Source organism: Sorghum bicolor, chromosome 4, assembly GCF_000003195.3.
Source record: "Sorghum bicolor cultivar BTx623 chromosome 4, Sorghum_bicolor_NCBIv3, whole genome shotgun sequence".
NCBI classification, from domain to species: Eukaryota; Viridiplantae; Streptophyta; class Magnoliopsida; order Poales; family Poaceae; genus Sorghum; species Sorghum bicolor.
The window spans coordinates 6,079,336-6,103,240 of record NC_012873.2 but is presented as its reverse complement, the minus strand read 5'-3'; the positions used below and the strand labels follow the sequence as shown (position 1 = coordinate 6,103,240).

Below are 23,905 nucleotides of genomic sequence, written 5' to 3'. Positions count from 1 at the left end.
AAGAGTTCTTCGGATCAAGACAAGAAAAGCACATCAATAGCTCTGTCGTTGCTTCAGTGAATCGATGATTCATCTCAGCACATATTTTATCAAGAACAACATAGAAAATCCCAACACGATAATGATGAAGATTAGTAACAGTAAATCCATCACGCCTTGAGCGACCTCTCACTGGTATTTCCTCAGCCATATTTGGAATAGGGATACCATTCAAATCACAAAATTGTCTTGCCTCATCAAATAAGTTATCCCAGCCACTCTCTCTCATGGTGTTAAACTGAGCTTTGACATCATGGATAAGCTACAATATCACGTGATTCATCGATGAGAACAGAGAATGGCCTATTGCCAATCTCTTCCATAATTGCTTCGGTTATTTCTTCTGCACAACACCTTGCAAGATCCTTTTGGATATCTGGGGAAGTCATTTTACAATTTAAGCCACCTCGATCATAGGCATCCCTGACTTCTTCATTGTTGTCTTTTAGAAAATCAATCAACTCTCGAAGATTGCCTTTGTTCAAAGAGGAAGAAGATTCATCATGACCACGAAAAGCTAGTCCTTGCTTTAGGAGATATCTTGAACATCTTAAACTAGAAGTTAAACGAGTTTGGTATAATTCCTCTGATTGTTTGCTAGCTCTGTTTAATACTCTCTGCACACTCTGTCTTTGATTTCTAAAGTCACCATATTTCTGAACACACTTGTTGTGAGCACTACCTACACCACCAACATGGTCAGGTAATGCTTTGTATGCATGTTTCCAATCTCTCCAACCAGTTTTGTTAAATACATCATAACCAAAATGTTGTGCCCTCCCCGGCTGCTTGAAAAGGAAGCAGTAAAAGCAATAACCAGCATCTTTGGATTCACTATATTCTAACCAATTATATTTCTTATACCAACCCACAGAAAAGCCCCTTGAACCTGGATCTTTCAATATATTTGTTGGTTGTGATGGACCTTTCAATATGTATGCTCTCCTAACTTGGTCTTGAATTTCAGGTGCATACTCATATATTTGTTTTCTAAGAGCTGGATCACATATGATTTCATTAGGATCAAACTCACTGGTGAAATTCTCCATGTTTGGTTCTGATTCCGGATGAACTGGAGCTTCACGTGGCCCTTCTATGTTTGGATGTCTTTCAGGTTCATTACTTCCGCCAACATCAGGACAGTTCCTTCTATCAACCACCAAAAAACGCCTCATCCCTAAAAAAATGTAAGAAAGAAAGATCATGGATTATCCATCAAATTTCACCTCTGCATATTAGATAACTCATAACTGAAATTAGTCAAATTACCTGGTTGGCTCAGTCTCCTCTCTGCCATTTGCAATTTTTGTTGTCCAATACAGCAGGCACTGGACTGACAGCAGGGTAGCAGGCGGCACTTGTGCCTTGTCCGCGGCTGCCTCCAGTCGCTGGCTCTGCCTCGCCGGACTCCGACCACCGGCAGCCGTAGTTGCTGTCACTAGAAGCAGTAGCAAGGGAAGGTCAATTGGTCATATCCATTAGCTTCGTTTAGGGTTAGGGATTTGAAAAGAGGAAGGACAGAGACAATGAATGAGGATTGGGGCTAACCTGGGATCCGATTGGGGTTGTGGTTGGCGCATAGAGCGTTGCTTCGACCTCCCCCGCCATGGAGTAATGGCGCCTCGGTACTGTGCGTCCGCCGCCGCTGCCCTGCCCTCGAGCGCTTGCATTGCGACGCTGCGTGACGCTTTGGAGTCGAAGCCGCAGCGATGCGTCTTTTCCTCCGTACTGGGCCTTTAGGCCTAAAGGGCAACTAGCGAGGGAGCCCGGCCAATGGCCCAGGGTGGCCGGGCCTTGGCTCCGCCACTGGTTCCATGCCTGCATGCACGCAGTCGTGTCCGAACCTACCTCTCTTTGCGGGCACCTAAGCGGCAATTCTCATGGACCCTGCATTGGCGACGACGGTTGCAGTGATGTAGTATGCAAAGATGAAAGCTTCGACAACTTTTGTGGTGCTTGTGACTGGTTTATTTAAGTGCTACTGCTATACCGCATGCTCCTCTGAGATTGTAGCAGTTGCTAGTGCTCCGATCCAGCCATGATGCAATGATCCTAGCCTGGCGTTTCTTAAATACAGTATAATAAATTATCCCTTCCTAGCTGTGGCTCCTATGTACTAATAATATATAGTGTTTTTTAAGAAACAGGAGGGGTTACCCCTGCTATATATATATTGAGTTAAAAGGAGAAGGATGTAATTAATACAAGCATCAAGAAGAAACAAAAAGAGAGAGAGAAGCTAGATCATAAGGATTACAAAAGGGCAGCTAGCCATTGCTCAATTAGGGGAAAGTAACCTTTCTTTTCTCTAAGAACAACCAGGGAGTTTTTTTTTTTCTTGAAAACTGTGCTCGACAGGCATGCCAAATTAGCTCCTCATCTTCAAAAATCCATTCATTACTTTGCGTTTGCCTAGTGGTACTTACCGGTATTAGATTACCTGTCTCGTTACAATGTGAAGTTGTTGGACTTGTGGATCAAAATAAATTTGAATTATCTCGAGCACATATATATACTAATGCATATTTTCCTATACGATTTGTCCCACCAACATGTCGTGGATTTTGACGATGAAAATAAAAACGATCCAAATATGATTTTTGGAGCCATAATAAATCACAAATCTGAACGTGCCAGGGAGAGAAAATTGTGAGAAGTTGATCACGGATTAAGCTTGATGACCGAGTTCTAAGGGCCATGAGCCCACCACTCCTAACAGACGCACAATGACATTGGAGGCCTAGTTATTGGGATCGGACCGGACCGCGGTTCGATTGATAAAAAACCGACTAGAGAGTATAGTGGTCTGGCTCACTTAAAAGACCGTCTCTATAATTGGATTGGTAAAAACCGGTAAACCGACCGGTTTTTTACAGAATTGGCGAACTGGCGGGTTCTATCTGAACCGTCTCGGTCTGAAAATCTCATCGCGCGAGTGCACATGCTGCCTTCTGCTTGTGCAAGTGTTGGTGAGCCCGGTCTGTCTGCAACTTTTGCCTGCGTGTTTGAGTGTGGCATGTGCATGCGTACAGTACTTGCTGGCTTGCTGCTAGGCTCACTGCTGATGCTTTCCTTGTTTGACTTTAGATGTTTTTTTATTTCAAAATTTAATACCTTTTTCATTCCATCTCCAAAATACATAAATAATACACTAGTGTCTATTTTGATTATCTTGACGATCCCTTCATACTGGTCACTTTGTCTCAGCATTTGAGATTATTTTCATGAATAAATATTTAAATTACTATTTAAGTTCTTTTTAGAACATGTTAATTCTTTTAAGGGTATAACTCGTTAAATTGAAGTCTCTTGCTACAAGGCATTATGAAATGTCGTCATTTATTGCTTTTCTACGGTCAGGTTATTTGAGTTAAGTTTTCGTAGAAAAAAAAGATTATTTGAGTTAAGAATTGTTAACATACACATATTGATTTTGGAATTTGGAGTAGCTGTTGTGGAACGGTGGCTAGATTATTTCGAAAATGGTTATATAAATATGTTCTTTAGCTTATTTGTATATATGATCAACCATGTGTTGCTAATTACTTAATGTATATATAACATTATATTACACCGGTTCAAAGTATTTGTGGCCGGTTCAATTCATCTGGTCCAAAATAATTGAACCGGCGGCTCAACCGGTTCTTAACGGTTGAACCAGTAAACCGAGAGCTTCACCGGTTCGATATCCGGTCCGGTCCTAATAACTGGTGCTGACTGTTTCCCACTAGCTCAGTCCCATTTGATATCATGCCATAGGAGGGATTCCAAATATCCGCAAAAAGGTGAGCAAGGACACCAGTAAGGAATGAGCCGTCTCCCTAATCTACCGATTGAGAGGGCATGTGACCGACCGAAACATCCTCAATGTAACCGGCCATAGCATTTATATGTGGAAGCATCACAAATGGAATAGGTCATAGCATCCGCCTGCATGGTTGCTCCCTACCACGACGCATGCAAAAACAGTTTTGTGGCAGCCATTTTTTCATCACGGATCAAACCATCTGTATGACCAATAGCTCGGGTTCATCACAACCCAACCAATATGACACTCACTTTTTTGGCAAACGGATTTTCAACACTAATTTGTCATAAAAATGCTTTTATGACGAATGTTGCTTCTTCAATGACGAAATTTGCTCATCATGTATGTTCACATCCTACTAGTGGAGAGAGAGACATTGGGCGCGAGGGGAGTTAATGAAATATTTTTCCAGACCTGGCTCCCATGTTACTGTCGGGTGATGTAAAAACCTATCGATGATACTATCGTTGTTGGATTTTTAAAACCATCCAGTGGTTATATACTCTATCAGTTCGAAATTATAAGTCATTTTTCCTTTTTTTGGTACATCTATTTTGCTATGCATCTAGGTATAATAATATATTTAGATATATGGTAAAATAGATGAACCAAATTTGGCACCGAATGAAGTATGATATATCAATACCACTACTGGGTGATATTTCTAGCAGAATCCACAGTGATACCTCTTTTCTTAGCACCTGGCAGGGATACTTCTTGAATTTACAACGTGCACCCCGGGCATTGATTTTATCGACAGACAACCAATTTGTAGTTATTATGTGTAAGCGGAGGATCCGTAACACGTAACAGATCAGATTCACATGCAATTGGATTCAAATATCACCTTTTACCACATTTTTATTAAATATACATATGCGAATATTTCCGAATTCAAATACAAAATGGATATCTCAGATTTGGATTTCTATTCAGGTGTTTACTCAATTAAACTCAAATATATATTACTAAATTCAACGTACATGAATAGAACTTTAGTACTAAGTTTAGCGAAGCAAACTAAATCATAATGTATAATATTTAATAAACAATAGGTTAAGCGAAGGAATTCAAATAAAATGGTAGAAAATAAATAGCCAATTTTATAAATATTTTTAAAATTTAGACAAGTAAAAGTTAAAGTATTTATATATATAACATAGACAAGGATACCTCATGAATTTATCAATAAATATTTAATAACTGAATATATCAATTTATCAATCAATATTATATTTATATAAATATTTATCATCAAATTATAAATTACATAAATAGTTTACATCAATAAATAAATAAATAAACTAAAATATTAAAATAATTTACAAATAAATATATTAGGTTTAAACTAAATTAGATAATACTAAAATTAATTTAATATTTATATGTCACTAATAGTTTTCAATTAATACTAAAAGTTATTTATAGATACAATATTAAATGGTTTGAATGCATCATAACAATGAAACTAAATAATTAGTCATGGAGAGAAAAATTTTATATAAGTTCATGATACTTTGTTTTCTTTGTGGATCCATGAGATATTATCGAATAGGATCTGGAATCGGATAGAGAAAAACACTGAAAAACATATTCAGATATATCCATTAGTCTGTTCGTGTTACATGTTTTAGCGGATACATATATCGAATAATTTGGATATCTATTTGCATTTTCCATCCCTGCTCCTCCTGAGCGCTCCCAACGAAGACAGTTAGTCCGGGAGATTGATCTCATGATGATGGTCACGGAGAGGAAATTCCAGATTGGAGAGTCATTAATCGATGATCTCATCGCACATTATGTTATTGTTACAATTTCTTTAGAGAATTAAAGTATCTTCAGTTTAAATAAATTTATATTTATATAATAAAATAATAACATTTAAGGTGTCATAGATTTTGTTAATTATATTTTTCACGGTATATCTATTTAATATTATAAATCTTAGTAATTTTTTGTGTAGTTTTAGTCAACCTTGAGGTATTTTGACTAAAAAAAGATTACAGTGACTTATAATTTGGAATTGGAATAGAGGGAGTATCAAAGTATATACGCAGCTATAAATATAAATGGAACTTTGTCAATAAACTTGTTTTCCATTTTTGGGGAAAAATTGCTTTTCAAGCTCTGTTTAGTTTTCACCTAAAAACTTTTCGTCTATCATATGGAATGTTTGGATACATATATAGAGCATTAAGGGCTTGTTTGGCACAACTCATAACAGCTTATCTTTTTTCAAAACAGATTTATAGGTGAAGCTATTTCTTTTCTCTCACAAAGACATAAGTTGAGATAAAGATGAAAAAATAGCTAATCCCAGCTCTCTCTCTTCTATTTCTTTCATTCATCTATGTACGAAGTTATTGGTGAAATTGTTTTGCCAAACAACTTTTTTAAAAAGAGCTCAGCTTTACTTAGAAAATTGCTCATGAAGCTCTTTTGTTAAAAAAACTTCACTAATGATGCTAAGCTCTACCAAATAGGGTCTAAATATAGATTAAAAATAACTAATTGTACAGTTTATATGTATTTTACGAGATAAATCTTTTAAGTTTAATTAGTCTATGATTGAACACTAATTGATATCTCCACTATAATTGAAAACTTTTTGGGCCGTTAGACCAGACAAACTCACGCCCCAATAAACTCATCTCCACTGCAGCCCACTAATTCGGCCCACTAATCTCCACCATAACTAGGTCAATCACGGTTAATCAATCTACATCTCCCTTCCTCAAGGGCGAAAAAATGCCTGTGACGCGGCACCATCGGCGGACGGCAGGGAGACGGTCTGATCAACGAGCCCACAACGACACGACGGACGGCAGAGAGACGGTGTGCCGCGCCTGCTGCCGGATCTACCGGACCAAGCAGGAACGACAGGAAGGGCACCAAGGACCGAGACCTACGAGGCCGCCTGCGTGCACGACGGGAGCGACGGGAAGGGCACCCAGGACCTACGAGGCCGCCTGCGTCATCGACCGTGTCCATCGTACCGTCGCTCGATGATTCCCGTTAGCAAGATTTGTGCCCGTTAGCATGATTTGTGCATAGTAGAGATGTCCATCGTACCGCCGCTTGATGATTCCCGTTAGCATGATGTGCATATTCCCATTAGCATGATTTGTGCATAGAAGAGATTTGTGCATATTTCCGTTAGCATGATTTGTGCATATTCATGTTAGTATGTACCCATACATAATTCTAATCCCAGCGGCAGCACGCACCTCGACTGTCTCTTGACGGCGGGACTCGACATCCAGCCACGGCTGGCCTTCAGCACGTCCTCTCATGAGGTCACCTCAATAACATAACTCATGATAATTACCTGAAAAATTATCCATCCTTGTCTACTGATAATTGCCAATGCACTTTGCATTGACAACATTGGCAACCTCAAACGAGTAGGAGTATTCTGATCTAAATGGTTCCATGGTTTTTTTGAATTGGAGTGTATTTCATTACTCTCTTGTCACAGCTTAATCGTTGGACACCAAATCCTCCAGTGATTGAGGTACAATGTCCCAGGTAGTTTGCATACCACAGGGCAATTTACAACCTAGAGAAGCAAATTCATGTGCTAGCTTATTACAAATACAAGGACAGAATCTAAAATAGCAAGAAGAAAATTCCGTTGCCTTCAGATGCTTGATCTCAGTGATAATACCGCTCATGGTTTTAGATGAACACTAAATGGTTCCATGGTTTTAGATGAATACTAAATGGTTCCATGGTTTTAGATATAGGTTCAGGTGGGTGATGGGTGATTTCTGAACCTATATGCATGTACATCTGAATGGTTGCATATTTCTGTAGTAAGTAACTAATAAAAGTGTATGAGGTCATAGTATGAGTCTTTGACTAATCATGCAACGTCTAATGATAAAATTCATGAATGCCCTTTTGCAGTTCCTTTTCTTCATTCAGGAGGCTTCAATGTCTGCACCTGACATATACGCGATGCGCTAAGCGACATCACCAACGTCACAATATGCTTTTAATAATTGGGTGTTTTTTCTAATTTTGTAATCTAATCCAAATTTGAAAATTCTTGTTAAAGATAAGGCCTCGTCGAGGTGGGCTCAAACATTCTTGCTAAAGTCGTGGATTATGGATGCTTAATTTTATGGAGTATTGGACTGGGACAACTTTATCTGATCATGTCACACAGGTAATTCCTACATGACTAATTGCTAATATGTAATAAGTAGATTAATTGATTAATAGTAATATACAATGACTTACTCATGTTTTCAAGCTGACATAGATAACTTTAGGGTCAAGCTACCTGCAATATTATACAACTCCCCGATAAATAAGAAAAGAGGGAAAATAGATAATGAGCTACAATACGAAACCCCAAATCAACAATTTGATGATGTGGAAGAGCTCGATGAAGCACAAATTTTATACTCGGGAGATCCCAAGATGATAAGTACACTGAGGTGGGCAAGCAAAGAAGAACTATTGCAGGCCATTTCCACAATCATCCGGTTTTTTGCTAACGATAAAATCTTAGAGTAAGTCTTTCGAAGTTTTACCTATGTAATTGCTACAATAAATAATTTTATCCTTTTTCGTGTTCTCAACAAAGAGTGGGTACGAAGTACAAAACCACATCCAATTTCTTTGAGTCATAGAAATATTATTAATATTTTACAAGAGGAAAAAGAGTTGGATCATGAATCATTTAATATGAGTATTCGGATGCTCGTGAAGAACCAAGGCATGAAGCTGACAAAACAAAAATACCACCTCATGGATCTAAGTTCAAATTTATAAATAATTATAATTATAAAATAGTATAATTCATCAAAGATTGCTAATTACTACAAATTCAACAGGAAAGAACTAAATTTTGACGAGATCCACGATGTTGTGGACCTGTTAACAAAGTATATCAAGAAAAATTAAAAAAAGTACTTGAGTGTTGGCCTGGCATGCAATATCACATAAATGACTGTAGCGATATAAGTTATGTTTTATTTACTATATACTTTGTTTAATTATTTTTTTGTACTTACCAATCAAATATTCTCTTTATGTGTCTTAGATTCTACTACCCTATTATCAGAACGGACTGTACATTTTATTCATAATAGACATGCAGAACAAAAATATTCGTATTATGGATCCACTACAAGAACAAACTTCTTTGGTTTTAGTCAAGATATGACATATACAACTATATTTCAAGCTATTGCTAGAATGTTCATGCTCGCCATGGGACTAAAATCAAGGAGGAACCACCGTATATCTTCATGGCGGCAAGAATACCCTTCATGTGAACAAAGGTTACATCAAAACATAAAGACCGGTAATCACTTGTCATTTGGTTCAAGTTTGTTGTAGTTGTAACAAATATTTCAGATTTGTACGCCAAATAAACAACTGAACTTGTACAGGAACTTGTGAGGCTTTCTTGTATACAATTTCAATAATGTAAGCACATGCAGTCTCCAACTATATTTGCGTCAATGAACGATTAAATATTGACAAAATATTATCTGTCATTCACAGCTATCAAGGTCACTAAGGACGGAGTTCTTGGCTGAAATTTTGGCGAGTCGCGCAAACGAGTGCTACGACAACATCCCTGAAGATATCCAATATTTGATTAAAAAGTTAGAGAAAATGTAAAGATATCTTTATGTACTGATGATTCATAAAATATATATAGACTTAAAAACAATTACCCAAAATTAAAACTCTAAACAAATTACTATAGCATTCTCTAAAAAAACTGTGGCGTTAGCACGGGCATTATCCTAGTAGTTATAAATGTGCTAGAGTACCAAAACTTTTTTTTTTCAAAAACTAAACAAGTCCTCGGATTAATAACTAGTCTCAAAGATTTGACAAAAGACATTGCGGATTGACAATTCTTCATCGTCCCTGTTTTTTATTTCCCCAAACTCACCGCCGGCGACGGGGAACAGGAGGCCAGTTCTCCTTTCGCCGGAATCTGTCCCTCCCCGCCCTCCTCCTCTCGCCTCTGCGGGTACTGGACCACCGTGGAGCGGGCATCCATCCGGGCCTCGTCCATTCCTTCCTTTGCTTGTAAGTAACCCTGATTTTTTTTTGCTCTACAAACGAGTTTGTTTCGTTCTCGGCCGAATCCAAATCTCACTCCGCATTTGCGGATTCGTGCCCTATTTACTACTTTTCCAGCCATCCATGGTTGGACTAGGTTCGTCTTCTCCATCGCGGAAGCTCAACCCAAGTTGACGCCAGAAGAGAATCGGTGCCCTAGCTGTTCGCGCAGGTCCCTTCGCGCAGAAGATTTGGGGATCGAGTCGAACCCTATGTCCCGCTTTAAGCCTGCCGCCGGCCTGCCCCCTTACCACCACCGGGCGCTCCCCGGTCCTGGACCCGGCCATGGGCAAGGTCCAGTTCCCACGGCGCATGGGATGATGCACCGGGAGGTCCGTGACCCGTACGGGCCACCGGGGCCGGGGATGCACCTACCGCCGCCGGGTCAGGGGCCTGGTCCGTTCCCCTACGACATGCTGCCCCCGCCGGAGGTCCTGGAGCAGAAGCTTGTGGCGCAGCGCGGGGAGATGCAGAAGCTGGCCGTGGAGAACGACCGGCTTGCTGCGAGCCACGCCTCGCTGAGGAAGGAGCTGGCTGCGGCGCAGCAGGAGCTGCAGAGGCTGCAGGCGCAGGGGGAGGCTGCGAAAGCCGCCGAGGAGCAGGAGATGAGGGGCCTCCTTGATAAGGTTGGGAAGATGGAGGCCGACCTGAAGGCCTGTGAGAACGTGAAGGTGGAGCTGCAGCAGGCGCACGCTGAGGCGCAGAACCTTGTGGCTGTGAGGCAGAGCATGATGGCCAATGTGCAGAAGCTGAGCAAGGACCTGCAGAGGAACCTCGGTGAGGCGCAGCAGCTTCGGGCACTCGTGGCTGAACGGGATGCTGCAAGGCAAGAAAATCAGCACCTCAGGTCTGTGGTGGATGCTGCGTTTATCCTTTAGCATTAGCATGTATATTGTTCAATATGTGATTGCCTACACCTTTGTATGCACTATTTATATTTCAGGAATACGTATGATTACGAAAGGAAACTCAGGGTGGATCACTCTGAGTCTTTGCAGACAATGAAGAGGAATTATGAGTCCATGGTTACGGAGCTTGAAAAACTTCGTGCTGAGTTGAGGGACACGTCTAATCTTGACAGAAGTGGTATGGAGTTTTGTCGTTTGTCAGTCATTTCCTTATTACTCTGTATATCTTAGCATCTATAGGGACTAGATTTTTTATTTCAGGTTTTTTCACCATGAAACATTTGTATGTGTAGGTTTTTTCTACAATAATACCACCCAAAATGCTGATGGTATATCTAGCCAACTTTCTGTTGGACAAATTTCTTATGATAGTGGCTATGGAAGTGCACAGGTGAGCCGTGAGCATCTTTAGTTCTTTATTTCCTAGCTTAAAAGTTGTTAAATGTCTGTTTGCTTAAAGAGGCCATTTGGCAGCAGTTCTGAAGCCCGTTTCATTCTAGAAACGCCAGAATCTCTGCCAAACGGTTTTCTACTGGACGTTTCATTTCACAAAGCACCAAGAAAAAGACCAAAGCTGGTTTCACATGAGAAACAGTCCCTCTGTTCCCACCTCCTCCTTAGCTTCACTCATATTTACTGCTTTTTTTCCACTATTAAAATAAAGTCCACTGATTCTCACTTCTTCCGAAGATGATCCAATTAATCTAATCTGATAGGGTTTGGTTAGTGTGTGCATATATATTTTATTTGTGACATTATTGGAAGCATATGTAAAGGGGTACATCGATCAATTTAACCAACATCCTCTCTTCAGAGAATCTGAATCTGGGCAACCTGCCAAACTGTTTAAAAAGTTATTCCGAATTTCCGATTCATGGATAAACGTTTCTGAGGAGAAACTAATCTGAAACATTTCTTGGAGAATCTGGATCCCTACCAAACAAACGATAAATATGTCCTACCGTTGTGATCATGAATTTGTGATTATCTGCCACTACAAGACAGCATTTACTTAAGTGTTTCCTCAATAACAGAAAATCTGTTCATCAAATTGCAATTGAGCTCTTTTGTTGTAAGGATTCTTTCATAATTTAGTTTCTACCTTGATGGGTTTAGTATCACAGTGCATGCTTAAATCGAAGTTGAGGTGTCCTGATCCACACTTCAGGACATGAATTCAAGAGGGTTCATCCTCAACCTAGCAGTCCACCCACTCATTGTTCTCTTCCTTGTCGTCTAACAATGCCAACTTTCCAACAAATGAACAATGGCCTCATCTGATTTCAATGCCTCATTTCTCTGTTCATTTATTCCATACCATTCCCCATTCAGGCATTCAGCCTCAATACTAGATCCTCTCCGCCGTCTCCTGGGCGTTCTGCTCCTGCCACCCGTGCCACCTCAACATGTAATTGAGGCAACCTAGAACCTAATAATTTTTACGGAAATTCTTGTGTCACCTTAACATGCAGTTACTTGCTCTGTATGGACAATGCTTTATATGACGGATGCTCAAAATTTTCAGCTGTCATAGTTTGTTAAATCAGCAAAATTTGCCTGATCTGATCATCTTGCTTTGCATGTATAACATTTGATAGAGCTATACAAAAATATGCCAGATAGTTTAAAGATGGCACATACCCGCCATGTCAAGATTCTACTGTGCATAGTACATAGCATGTTACTGCTACTATTGAATGATTGAATCAGTGATCTGGATGCCCCCATGTTCTCATATTGGGTAGTCATGGGCCCATGAGCAGTTGCTGATAACAAATGCAGAATAACTTGCACTGATGCTAGACTATATAGTTGGTTATTTTAAGTTTGTCCCTCAATTCTCTCTTTTCTTTCTTCCTTTTTTTCTGGCATGAAGTTAATGGGTGCTATCTTGCTGTGTAGAAAATGGATCGCCAAGTGATTAGTCTACCATTTCAAAGCACTCATAATCTGATTTCCGCCTTCAGCTTATTTTAACTCTGTTTGGATTCATCTTTATCTAGTGATAACAATATGGTTTTTATGTTAATTCAGGCAAGGACAACTCCTACCGGTCTGGCAGACCCTTTAAGTGGAAGCCCTGGAGGGACTGGTCTTCATTCTGGATTTGATCCATCAAGAGGCAATGCATATGATGGTTCTCATGTTGCCAATTTCAGTTCTTCAAAAACTGGGACCCATGATGGATCAAGGGGTGCCACTGGCTTTGACGCTCTGAAGGGTTCTGGGTATGATGCTTCAAAGGCACATCTAATTGGACAGGCATCAGCTACAGCGGCTCATGGGGGCCTTGCTGGTTACTACGGGTCCAATCAGGCAACATCGGCTCCATATGCATGGGGACAATCTGCATCGACCTATGGATCTGTACAAGTGCCACCATCTTACGCATCAGGGTCAAACACATCCTACGGCGCAGCAGCAGTGCGCCCCTATGGCTCAGCTCAGGCGCAACCATCATATGGACAAACACAGGCACCATCTGCGTATGGGCACACACAGCTACCATCATCCTTTAGTCTAGCACAGTCACAATCTCCCTTCACTGCTGCACAGGGGTCCTCTCCCTATGGGCTGGCTGCACAGCCTCCAGCATATGGATCTGGGCGAGCAGGCACTAATGCTGGCAACTATGAAGCTTCTCATGGACGTAAATAAATTTGCAGGCAAATTTATAATACTTGGCTGCTTTCAAAAGAGAGTTTTTTGTACACTGAGTTAAAATCCTTTCTGTAGCTACTGAAACCTTGTTGTTTAACTGTTTGGAGATGCCAGAGGAATCTGTTACAATCGATAAAAATCTGTAAACATGTATCGTGATGCTTCTGATGCATTTTTTTTTTGTTCCATAGAGTAGGCCAGTTGGGAACTTAGATTTGAGTTGTGCGCTATTGGTTTTATATCTGGCTTCACCAAGTTATGCCTGGCTGAAATGCTGGCAACTATGAAATGCTGCATGTACGATATGAAGTACACACTGCAAGTACTCCGTACTGGGGGTAGGCTACGTAGCTTGTTGCTGCAACTTTGTAGCAAGCATCTGAGTTGGGAAGAAGCTGCAGGCAAAAGATCAGGAGATGCCTGCGTCCTGCCTGAAAGCTTGACCTTCTAAGTATCCGGAGGAAGCGTGAATCCGCATAATTTTACATCCAGAATTTGCAACAGAATGACAGACAGACTGAAACACATCATTTTACACCCATGATTGTTTACAGTACATCAGGGTACATTTCATGCAGTTTATCAGGAACAAAAAAAAAAGGTGCACGAAAAATCCATGGTGAATTGATGTCTTCTGAATCTGCATTTCAGTGGTCACGGATTAACAGAAATTAGTCGTTGAAATTCCAGCCTTGGTTGTTGGTGCCGCACCACAGCCGTAGTTCTTGGTGGCCGCACTACACCACTACTACATCGATGGCTCTAAACCTCTAGCAGAAATTCCAGCCGTAGTTCTTGGTGGCCGCACTCTTGTGTCGATGGCTCTAAACCTCTAACCGGACTCCAGCAGAATAAATCCATGCGACCTACCTTTGCAGAAAGCAGGACAGAAAAAAGACCCAAAACGGTTCCAACTCTAGCTCTACGCACAGGGGAATATGTTAGGCCCTATACTGCCTGCCCCAAGGTTAAACTTGCAATTAGTGTAAGAAAGCTGCCGTTGATTTGATGGATGGGTATAAAGCGGAAAAGGGAGGAGGCTTTACAGGAGCAGTAGAAATGAAGCTCGTAAGGCATAACTGGCCAGCCGGAAAAGGCTCACTGAATAAACGCTCTTTTATCTCAGGAGTGCTCTATCTTTACAAAAGGCAATCTTCTTGCAGTAGTATGAAGCAGGGCCATGGCAAGAGTTTATTCAACTTGTGTCAGATCACTCATGCGGTATGTTTGCTAGCGCGACATATGTATATAGCTTTAATAAGAGCTTATCCATTAAACCAACTGATGATATATATATATAGCTGTGGAAAAAAAAATACCACTGTTTTGCCTTTTATGATTTATATATGCCATTCAACATTGATGTTGCCTGCCTACATTTAGGTGTTTTACATAGTATATAATTAGGTTCCACGTTGATGCTGTAGCAACAGATCGGATCAAAAAATAAATCTTGAGCAGATTAAAACTTGGTAACCATAATCTGCTTTATCGATCATATCACTATCTTCTGCCCGCACTATCGAGCCGAGACATCTCTTTAAATGGATATATGACATGCTTTCTAGCTAGGTTCTATATATAAGTAGTTACCATTTGTCTGATTCTGTTATTCTTAATTTGTTTGCTTGGCTCACATGAAAGGGAAATAGGTCATAAACTAATATTAGCTTGATCAAAAGAGGTAAATCTTTAGCATATGAAAATCTCAGCCGCAAGGTCGAGCTAGGATTATCTTAACACACACACACTCTTTTCTGTACGTACGGCTGATGCCTTCCTTTAGAAGCCGTGTAGCCCCCCTCCTGTGCCAGGATTCATATTCTGGCAAAATCTCCCAATGACACTTGGACACAAAACATACACAAAAGACATTGGTGATGGACACATAATAAACACATATAAAAGAACTGACATGCAGCTTTACTGCACCGAGAATCAAATTAGTTTAGCAGCGATTAGGACCCAAACATATCTTTACATCTAAATTCGTAGCTCCTCCTAGCAGCCTAACAGCCCTGAACCTCTGCCCAATTGCCCATCATTAGGATTCTGCCTAAAATTCGTTGTTATGATCGACGCCACGTTGTGATTACAGCAAGAGCGCATTACATGTACGGCAGGGACTAAACTAAGTTTGGAGACAGGGCCACAAAAATGAAGAGAGATCTTGCAGCTTCCCTCCTCCTCCTCCTCTAGAGATGGCAAGGCAAGCCCAGCTGTGGGTAGTGGGAGCTGTAGCCTGTAGGCAGCAGCACACAGTACAGCTTGAACTGATCTTTTTATGTGATCGAGTAGAATATAATCACTTTTACATAGCATAAAAGTGCCCTTTTTGACTGGTCCTCATTAGTCAGTAATCTTGAATTGTTATATACTGTACTATATACAGATAGTTAGATACGCGCACACATACGTGTGTATATAGGCTTGTAGCTAAAGGGAGTTGGAATGATCTGGTGAAAGAAAGAAAGAAACAAACTTGTGCGTGCGAGTCTACTTGTTCGGCACCGAAAAATGGTAGATTATTGGAGCCGTGTGAATGCTACTTTTTATCATGACATGCATGAATTGTTTTTGTGGAATTCTGATTAAGGGCGCAATGCAATGCAAGATCACGGAATTGCGTGCAAATCACGATTTGCTTCTCCGGGCTTCTCTTGTACAGGAAGCTGTAGAATAGAATGAATGCATCCTGAGGTAAAAAGATCTTTTTTTGAGGAAACGAGGTAAAAAGATCTTGGCGAGGGCCTGCTTAGAATAATGGCCATGAACGAATGAGGTGACTGAACGTACTAGTGACTCACTGACTCTGATGAGATGCTGGCTTATCCCCATAAGCTTCCTTATCTGAACAGCCCCTCCCTCCATTCCTTCTTAATTTCCTTATCTGAAGCTATTTCATTCAGAAACACAGTGGTCTACCTGATGCACGAGGCACTGCTGTGAAAGCTCAACTTGTAAGTATTGTTCTCCTACGATTGGAGATAGTTCCCAACCTGACGATAGCAAAGCAGAATTTCAATGCAGAGTGCCAATTGCTGCTGCTAAGGGCTAAAAGAAGTTACTTCCCGAAGATTGAACAATGGATTGCAAATCTATCTTAGCTTGGTTCTTAGCAGTCTTGACCTTCCTTTTCTTTGTTGTATTCTTTGTTCCTTAGAGTGTACGTAGAGTTCCCTGTCCCTTTTCCCTGTCTTTCTGCTTTTTTCTGTTCTTTCTGTAGCCCTAATCCCTCTCTGTAAGTGAGCCTGGTTTTTTAAGCTTTTAATAAAATTCCTGTAGGGGTGCAAACCCCTCCAGTTCCAGTCAAAAAAATCATAATATATTCATGGAAATTCTTTCTGAGAGAATGAGAGGGGGTTCATTGCTGGACAGCTAGATTTGTTCTGAGAAGCACTGGAGAATGAATCCTTTTTGGCAACTGAGATTTTTACAGTGTATGTAGTCTATCTACCTACCTACGTGCATCACATTTTCAGTTGGAGCTGCAAGAGGTTGCTTTCAGTCACTGAATGAACGGGCAATCATAATTCAGAGCCGCTAATTGGCCAGTCAAAAGAGAGAAAGTAACTGGTGATAGACTGGTGGTAGGTAATAGGGATTAGGGGGGGTGAAAATTGTGTTCATGTGAGTCGTATCCTGTCAGGACCAGGCTATGTGCATGCATAAGCTAGTAGATAGGGATGGATTCGATCATCCAATGTTTTCCTCCAACAAATAATTAATCTCCCACACTTGGAGCTGGAGGTTCAGGAAAAGATTCATGCATGCATCTGGTAGCTTCTTTGGTGAACAAGTTGGAACACCTGGGGCCGAGTGAACAGATCGAACTGACAGTGGTTTGTGGGTGTCTGCCTGCCTTCCCCCTGTGTGATTGAACTGACAGTGGTTTGTGAATAAGGCCTTGTTTACATGTGAAAAATTTTTGAATTTCGTTACTGTAGCACTTTCGTTTGTTTGTGAAAAATTGTTTGGATACTCTAAGTTAGAGGTTAGAGTTATTCTCTAACTCATGACTAGCCCTCAAGTAACTCTAGCCAAAGAGGTGTTTGGATGCAAAGGTTAGATTGACAATAAATATATTTTCCTATTCATTTGGCTCCTTCCCAGCCAGATTTGGTGTGGCCTCCTCCCGCTCACAAATGACATTGCTCCACATTGTACCTTGCGTGTCGTTTTGCCATTACTGGCAGTGGACCATTTTGCCATTGCTCCATATGGTACCTTGCGGGCTGTTTTGCCATTGTTGGGAGGTGGCGACGCGGCTTGGAGGTGGCGGCGCGGTTGAGAGGCGGCGATGAGGCAAGTTGGGAGGCGGCGGTGCTGGTAAGCGAGAGGGGTCGTGGCTGGGAAGCATCGCGCGAGTGGGGATCCAGCCGATCCCTTTCTCTATGGGCCCCACCTCAAATAGCCCCAAATAGCCCAAATAAGCACCTCTTTGGGGGGGATAGTTTTTTGGGTGGGTTAGATGCAAATAACCCCAATCTAACCGGATACTTTAGGGCTATTTGAGCTCCAAATAACTAATTCTAACTCTAACCCATGGATCCAAATAGGGTCATAGACTAACTAGGGTCAAAAGATTCTCGCGATTTACAGTTGTGATTAGTTTTTTTTCGTCAATATTTAATGCTTTATGCATGTGCCACAAGATTCGATGTGACAGGAAATCTTGAAATTTTTTTTGTTTTCGAGGTGAATTAAACAAGGCCTAAGCAAAGCATCAGAGCCACACAACATGCACAAAGAGTCTAGAAAACTCTGGATCATGAAACAGAATGAAACTATCATTTCAGTAGCAAACGCAGGGATTTCACTGCAGAAATCTCCTTGGGTATGTAAAAGGTCAAACAGCAGGGAACAGCTCACAACTCACGCAAAAAGAACGGCTGCGACAGCAGCGCTGCATGCTGCTCCACCAGATCACCACACACCATCTGCTCTGCCTCTGCTGCTCATCACCCGTGCCCGTACGTCGTCCTGCAGAATCCAGCGGTGAGCGGCGACCGGCGAGCTAGTCTGATGCGTGAAGTCTGGCCGCACGCGTGCAGCTCAGGTGCAGGGTGCTGGGTGCTGTGCGCTACAGCCCCATCCCACCCCACCCCCGTTCCCATGGCGCGTGCGGTTGCGGGTGCGGCGTGGGCCACTGGGCCTCGCTGCTCGGCCCATCCCCACCGTCCAAACCGCCCGCCAACTTGCGCGGGCGGGAATCCTTCCCGATTCCGTCGTCGTCTCGTCGTCGGAGCTGCCACGCCACGCCACCCGCTGCTGCGCTGAGACTCTGAGCCAATGAGCCACTGCCCAGTGCCCACTGAACTGCACCGCACCTTCAGCCGAGGCCGGCCGGCGCCCGCTATAAATCGCGCTCGCGCCAACCCACCCCCGGCATCATATCGACCGGCCGGAAACACCAGCGCCAACCAAACCAACCAGCAGCAGCAGCAGCTCATCATCATCAGCTCCGGCGCCTAGCTCGACCGGTGGGCACAGGGGCGTACGTGCGTGGCAAGAACCCGATCGAGCAGGCCAGCGAGGAGCGAGATGGGCAGCTGCTTCTCTTCTTCGTCTTCGGGGTCGGCGGGCGACGACGCTGCCGGAGGCTACGGCGACGAGAGGAGGGTGAGGAGGGTGTGGCCCAGCGACGACGACGGCGGCGAGTGGGACGTCGACAACAGGGCCGCCATCTACATCGCCAAGTTCCACCGCCACCAGTCCGGCGTCGTCTGCTCCGACTGCGCCGCCGACCAGCAGCAGCAGACGCCGGCGGCCGCCACTGCCGCTCAGTGACGAGACGACTTGGCTGCTTATGCATGCATGGAATATAATCAATCCGAGATGAAGAGTTCAGTAGTGATGTCTTGTTTTTGGTGGATCCAAATCCGATCCAATCGGTTATATGCCTGTGCCTGCCATCGCTTCCACACTTCTTAAATTTCTGTCTACTACTAAATTTCTTCCTCTTCCCTTGGGTTTATTTCTCTCTGTAGGTTCATCGACAGCTAGCTGCTAATGAATAATCATATATATCAAGGGGATTAGTCTAGATTGTCCAGCCAGTATGTAAATTTGTTCCATACACATATGTGAACTTGTGAAGAGAGTATATATAAATAAGCTTGCTTTTGGATCGAACTCTTGCAATGCTTCCTCTCTTCTCCGAATCTCGTGTTTGTTGCATGGACATGGAAGGTGCTACACTACACCTACACTGGTGCTGTATCTTTTCACTGACACAAGCTGAAGGGCTCATCGGCCACTGATATTTATGTGTTTCAGACCAGGACATGCATGAATTCTGAACATATATGCAAGTCTAACTAAACAAGATATATATGATGATACAATAATTCAGTTCATACGTGAGCTACATGTGGCTTTCCTCATTTCCAGGAAGCACGGTGGATCAGTGGCGAAGCAAGGCTAGAAGACCATCGAGGTCTTGGCTGAAGCAAGGCAGGGTCATAAGAGCAATCATGTACAGTGATTCTCTCTTTGTTTTTCAAAATTCATCGGGGTCAGCGAACCCCAATATGGCAAGCCGTAGCTTCACCCCTGCGGTGGATGCATGCATGGCACATGAGCGGCACTTTAATTTGGAGATCAATGAGATGAAATAGAGAAGCCTTCACAGTTTTCTATAGTAGCTGCTTGTGCAGTGAAAGCTCCAAGGCATGCACATCCGACAGTTCAATTGCAAATCCTTTCACAAATCTCATTCGTAGAGCTGATTATGAGTCATTTCAACTTTCAGCCCTCGTGCAGTGTCATTTCGTGCTGCTTTCTATCAGTCCTTTCATGTCCTCCTATGCCATGCTACCGCTCGAGTCGCTAGCTATATGCTGGAAGATCATGATTCGCTGCTGATCAATAGAAAGCTACCAACCTAGATCAGCCTGCAGATATTTTCTTTCTCAAGAAAAAAAAAATGTTCCTCATTAAACATTATATATACACTGGTACACAAACGATTTTGCAAGACGGTAATAAAATTCAACCGTCTCGGTTGATGTCTACGATTAATGGAGGTGGACACTTTTTATTTACCGAAGCGAGCACTTGTGTCTGCCTCTAAAAATTGATTAATAGAGGCAGAGACATTAAAATAACTGCCTTAAAAAATAACCTATTTTTAAAGGTGGTCTTCTTAAGCTGTCCGTCTCCATTAACCATTTTTGGAGGCGGACACACTATAAGGTCTGCCTATGAAAATTCTAGCCTAGCTTCAAGCCCACCAGAGCCCATATCCATTGCTCCTATATCGGACTTATATATAGCCAGTTAGGGTTTCACCTCAACCTTCCCTCCCTCAGCCGCACTTCTCCTTCGATCTCTCCCCACGCCCTCCCTCCCTCACGACAGCCCTCTCCTTCCTCCGCATCCCTCACTCTCCCGAGCGATAGTGTGGACGCGCGCTCTCTCCCCCCGACCCCCTGCCCCTCACTCTCCCAAGCAACGATGAGCATGACAGTAGCGCCCTCTCCTCCACAACTGACCAAGCAACGGTGCCCCTCGTGTGGCGGTGCTCGATGCGCGTGCGCAGGGCTATGGCTATGCTCGGCCCTCAGCAGGGGGCGTGGTGGCGGCTTCTCCCTCCCTCCCAAGGCCGCCCCTCTCCCTTCAGCGGTGCAGCAAGCTTGCAGTGGCGGATCCGATGGTAGTCCCTCCCTCACCTCCCAAGTGGCGACGACAAGGGCCATCTCATGGTCGATTCAATGGTGGTAGCCCTCCTCTCTCCTCTATACCATATCCGGAGCAACTAAGAAGAGAGGAGGTGAGCGCTCCTCCATCACCTCCCCGAGTGGCTGTGGTGCCCCTCCCCCACGTCCTCAAGTGGCAGTGGCCCCTCTACCCGACCCATCGTGTGGTTCTTCGAGCGTCGAGCGGACAGATCAACGATGCAACCTGGACTGACAGATCTAGTGGTGCACCGCTCCCCAAGCGGTGGATCCGGCTCACAGCATTGTCACCACGTACGGTTCACAACGGCGGATCTAGATCTAGGGCTAGGAGTGGGCTCACTGGTGAGCTAAAAAATGGGCTCACTGTGATGAGCTCTCGTTTTTTTTGTTTTTTTAATTCATTAACCGAGGCGAGCAAAAGCAACCACCTCCATAGTTCATAGATTAACCGTGACCTTTCATTGGAGGCGGTTGCAATGCCTACCTCCATTAACCCAAAACGACTGCCTCCATGAAAGTTTCTATACTAGTGATATATGAGCATTTCTTTTTTAAATGATAAAGGAAAACAAGAATTTCTAGCCCAAGTATATATATATACACACACACACACACACACACACACACACACACACACACACACACACACACACACACACACACACACACACACACACACACACACACACACACACACACACTTAATTTTAATTGCACATACAAACTGAAAACAAGTGTTGTGTGCACAACACCTGATATGATCACCTTTGGTTCTCATGCATGGTTATCAACAGTTGGCACATCTAACTTTCTTATTTCTTTTAAGAAAGCAAACAGCTGCTATCTAACTTGATTTCTTTTGACAAAAATAGGAAAGAAAAGGCAAACAGCTGGTATCTAACTCTACATAACAAATGGCACGTATCAGAAATATGCTGAAGTAATCTTGCTTAGTTTCTTAGAAGGTAGAGCGATGCTACCTTTAGTTTTACTATATGCAGCTTCATCCTATCATCATGCCAAATTGCCAACTAATTAATGTGTGCCATGCCTGGTGATTATTTTCTTTTTCACAGTAGCAACAGATGGCTGAGATACCAGCAACTCGTCATTTTTCTGCAGATTACCACCCATAACTGTTTTTTAGGGCGTATATACTGTGAAATGAACCTTATTACTACCACACAAAACAAACATTCTTCTTTTTTGCGAGTAAAACATTCAAATTTCATCCAAGTAAAAATGTAAAACTTAGCCCAAGTGTCGCTAATTTCAGCCAGCTAGTGTTGAGCTACATGTATTTTTCAGAACTTTGATCTTTCTATTTTTTTTCATTTTTCAAATTCAAATTTTAATTTGAAAACATAAGGCTGTAAAAGACCTAGAATTCTTCTTCCACGCGGCTACACTGGCATCAAAGGAATCTCAGTCCCCAATGTTTTTACAAGGAAATGAATCCCTAAAATGTGATCAATTAATGTGACCTGCAAGATTCAATTTTCCCGGCAGATTATACAGGTCACACAAACTTGTCTCTGAACTCTCGTCCTTTCTTTCTTTCTTTGTTCTGTGGAAAAGAAGTCCCTGTGGGAGTAGAGCATCAAATCCTCCTGGCGAACGAGCCTTCCCTTTCATTCCTTTTCTTTCATGGCAAATGACACTTTTGGTAGATAAGTGATCGATCGTTCAGTGTGAGATGGATTCACCGGACCTGCTGGTGTTTACATAAAGAAGAAGTAAAAAACAAGGACCGCCGCATTGCGCCAGTTGCTTGGAATAATCTGTCTCCAAAAAAACACCCGTTAACTGATTGGATGGATTCATAGCAGATTTATGACCCTCACCACTAGTGATGTTATTTGCTCAGGTTGATTTGTATAGGTTTTCTGACTGTCCAATCCATGGTACCAAAGCAGTGAAGGCTAGCTAGCGAATCCAAATGTTCTGCGAGAGATTGCCGAAATTCTGTTCTATCTGGAGGTTCCACTAGCATATGCTGGTGCCATGCCTTTATTTCCTCTACTGCTTCTCAAGCAAATTACATAGGTGCAAAATATTTTGTCTGCAAGCTTCTGAATGCATCTGAATAAAACGAAGAGCATAGCTAAGCTAGCACACAGGAAGGCATGCAACTATGGCAGGATTTTAATTTCAGACCATGTGTGGCGTGACGATTCCCCAACCCTAATTGTGGCCAAAGTGGCAAGTGTTTTCGACCAGCGAATACAATGCGTTACTGCATAAGATACTCACCCCAATGATGCTACTTAACATATATAAGCCTAAATAATTCCATCTTATCTCCTGAGAGCTGTATGTAGAAGCATCATCCAGGTCTCGGAATATTTTACATGCTGCTAGATTTTCACAATAGTTCTCCTGCTACGCACATGCTATTTGATCAACAACTTGCAATATTGCTTTATATAGTTCAGGCACGCTTGCTGTCACTTTTTACAGGCCCAACTTCCCAGTAACTTCTGTTAATAGTAGTAGAGCTTGGCTTATGGAATCTGGCGAGCTAATTAGTCACAGAATGTTTGGTGCTCCTGACTTGAGAATCGCAACATGCAGGGCCCCGTTCTTGGAGACAGATTTTCCAAGGCTCAGTTTCAGACAGCCGCTGCGTCGTCCTTTCCAGGGAATTGTGTGGATGCCTTGGATGGCATTGGACGGGGGGGAGAGGGCTAGCTGCAAACTGTTGCGCAGCC

At 42.5% G+C, this 23,905-nt stretch overlaps 3 protein-coding genes across 6 annotated transcripts; 2 read left to right on the top strand and 1 right to left on the bottom strand.

The window, feature by feature from the left end:
* LOC110434530 (zinc finger MYM-type protein 1-like) lies at positions 232–1,924 on the bottom strand. Of its 3 annotated transcripts, XM_021458699.1 has the most exons (4): positions 1,588–1,924; positions 1,309–1,471; positions 1,073–1,216; positions 232–514 (listed from the first exon to the last, which is right to left on the bottom strand). In XM_021458699.1, exons 1-4 carry the CDS (start codon positions 1,861–1,863, stop codon positions 291–293), a joined length of 807 nt encoding a protein of 268 aa, XP_021314374.1. In that variant the 5' UTR covers positions 1,864–1,924; the 3' UTR covers positions 232–290. The 3 variants fall into 3 exon arrangements, with proteins under 3 accessions (XP_021314374.1, XP_021314372.1, XP_021314373.1); XM_021458697.1 differs by having other exon boundaries at positions 232–1,216; positions 1,588–1,912; XM_021458698.1 differs by having other exon boundaries at positions 232–1,216; positions 1,309–1,477; positions 1,588–1,728.
* On the top strand, positions 9,702–13,751 carry LOC8079453 (protein FLX-like 2). Of its 2 annotated transcripts, XM_002453411.2 has the most exons (5): positions 9,702–9,910; positions 10,022–10,790; positions 10,887–11,029; positions 11,145–11,242; positions 12,886–13,684. In XM_002453411.2, exons 2-5 carry the CDS (start codon positions 10,156–10,158, stop codon positions 13,507–13,509), a joined length of 1,500 nt encoding a protein of 499 aa, XP_002453456.1. In that variant the 5' UTR covers positions 9,702–9,910; positions 10,022–10,155; the 3' UTR covers positions 13,510–13,684. The 2 variants fall into 2 exon arrangements, with proteins under 2 accessions (XP_002453456.1, XP_021315812.1); XM_021460137.1 differs by lacking the exon at positions 9,702–9,910 and having other exon boundaries at positions 10,045–10,790; positions 12,886–13,751.
* LOC110435032 lies at positions 18,912–19,647 on the top strand. Its single transcript, XM_021460321.1, has one exon. It carries the CDS (start codon positions 19,057–19,059, stop codon positions 19,300–19,302), a length of 246 nt encoding a protein of 81 aa, XP_021315996.1. The 5' UTR covers positions 18,912–19,056; the 3' UTR covers positions 19,303–19,647.

Excerpts from the sequence above, each read along its gene's own strand:
- LOC110434530 (XM_021458697.1), bottom strand. The coding sequence starts at position 1,863 with ATGCAGGCATGGAACCAGTGGCGGAGCCAAGGCCCGGCCACCCTGGGC. Across the intron at positions 1,472-1,587 it reads CAACCCCAATCGGATCCCAG|CAACTACGGCTGCCGGTGGT; the intron begins GTTAGCCCCAAT and ends TTCTAGTGACAG. Across the intron at positions 1,217-1,308 it reads GAGGAGACTGAGCCAACCAG|GGATGAGGCGTTTTTTGGTG; the intron begins GTAATTTGACTA and ends ACATTTTTTTAG.
- LOC8079453 (XM_021460137.1), top strand. The coding sequence starts at position 10,156 with ATGTCCCGCTTTAAGCCTGCCGCCGGCCTGCCCCCTTACCACCACCGG. Across the intron at positions 10,791-10,886 it reads CAAGAAAATCAGCACCTCAG|GAATACGTATGATTACGAAA; the intron begins GTCTGTGGTGGA and ends TTTATATTTCAG. Across the intron at positions 11,030-11,144 it reads GTCTAATCTTGACAGAAGTG|GTTTTTTCTACAATAATACC; the intron begins GTATGGAGTTTT and ends TTGTATGTGTAG.
- LOC110435032 (XM_021460321.1), top strand. The coding sequence starts at position 19,057 with ATGGGCAGCTGCTTCTCTTCTTCGTCTTCGGGGTCGGCGGGCGACGAC.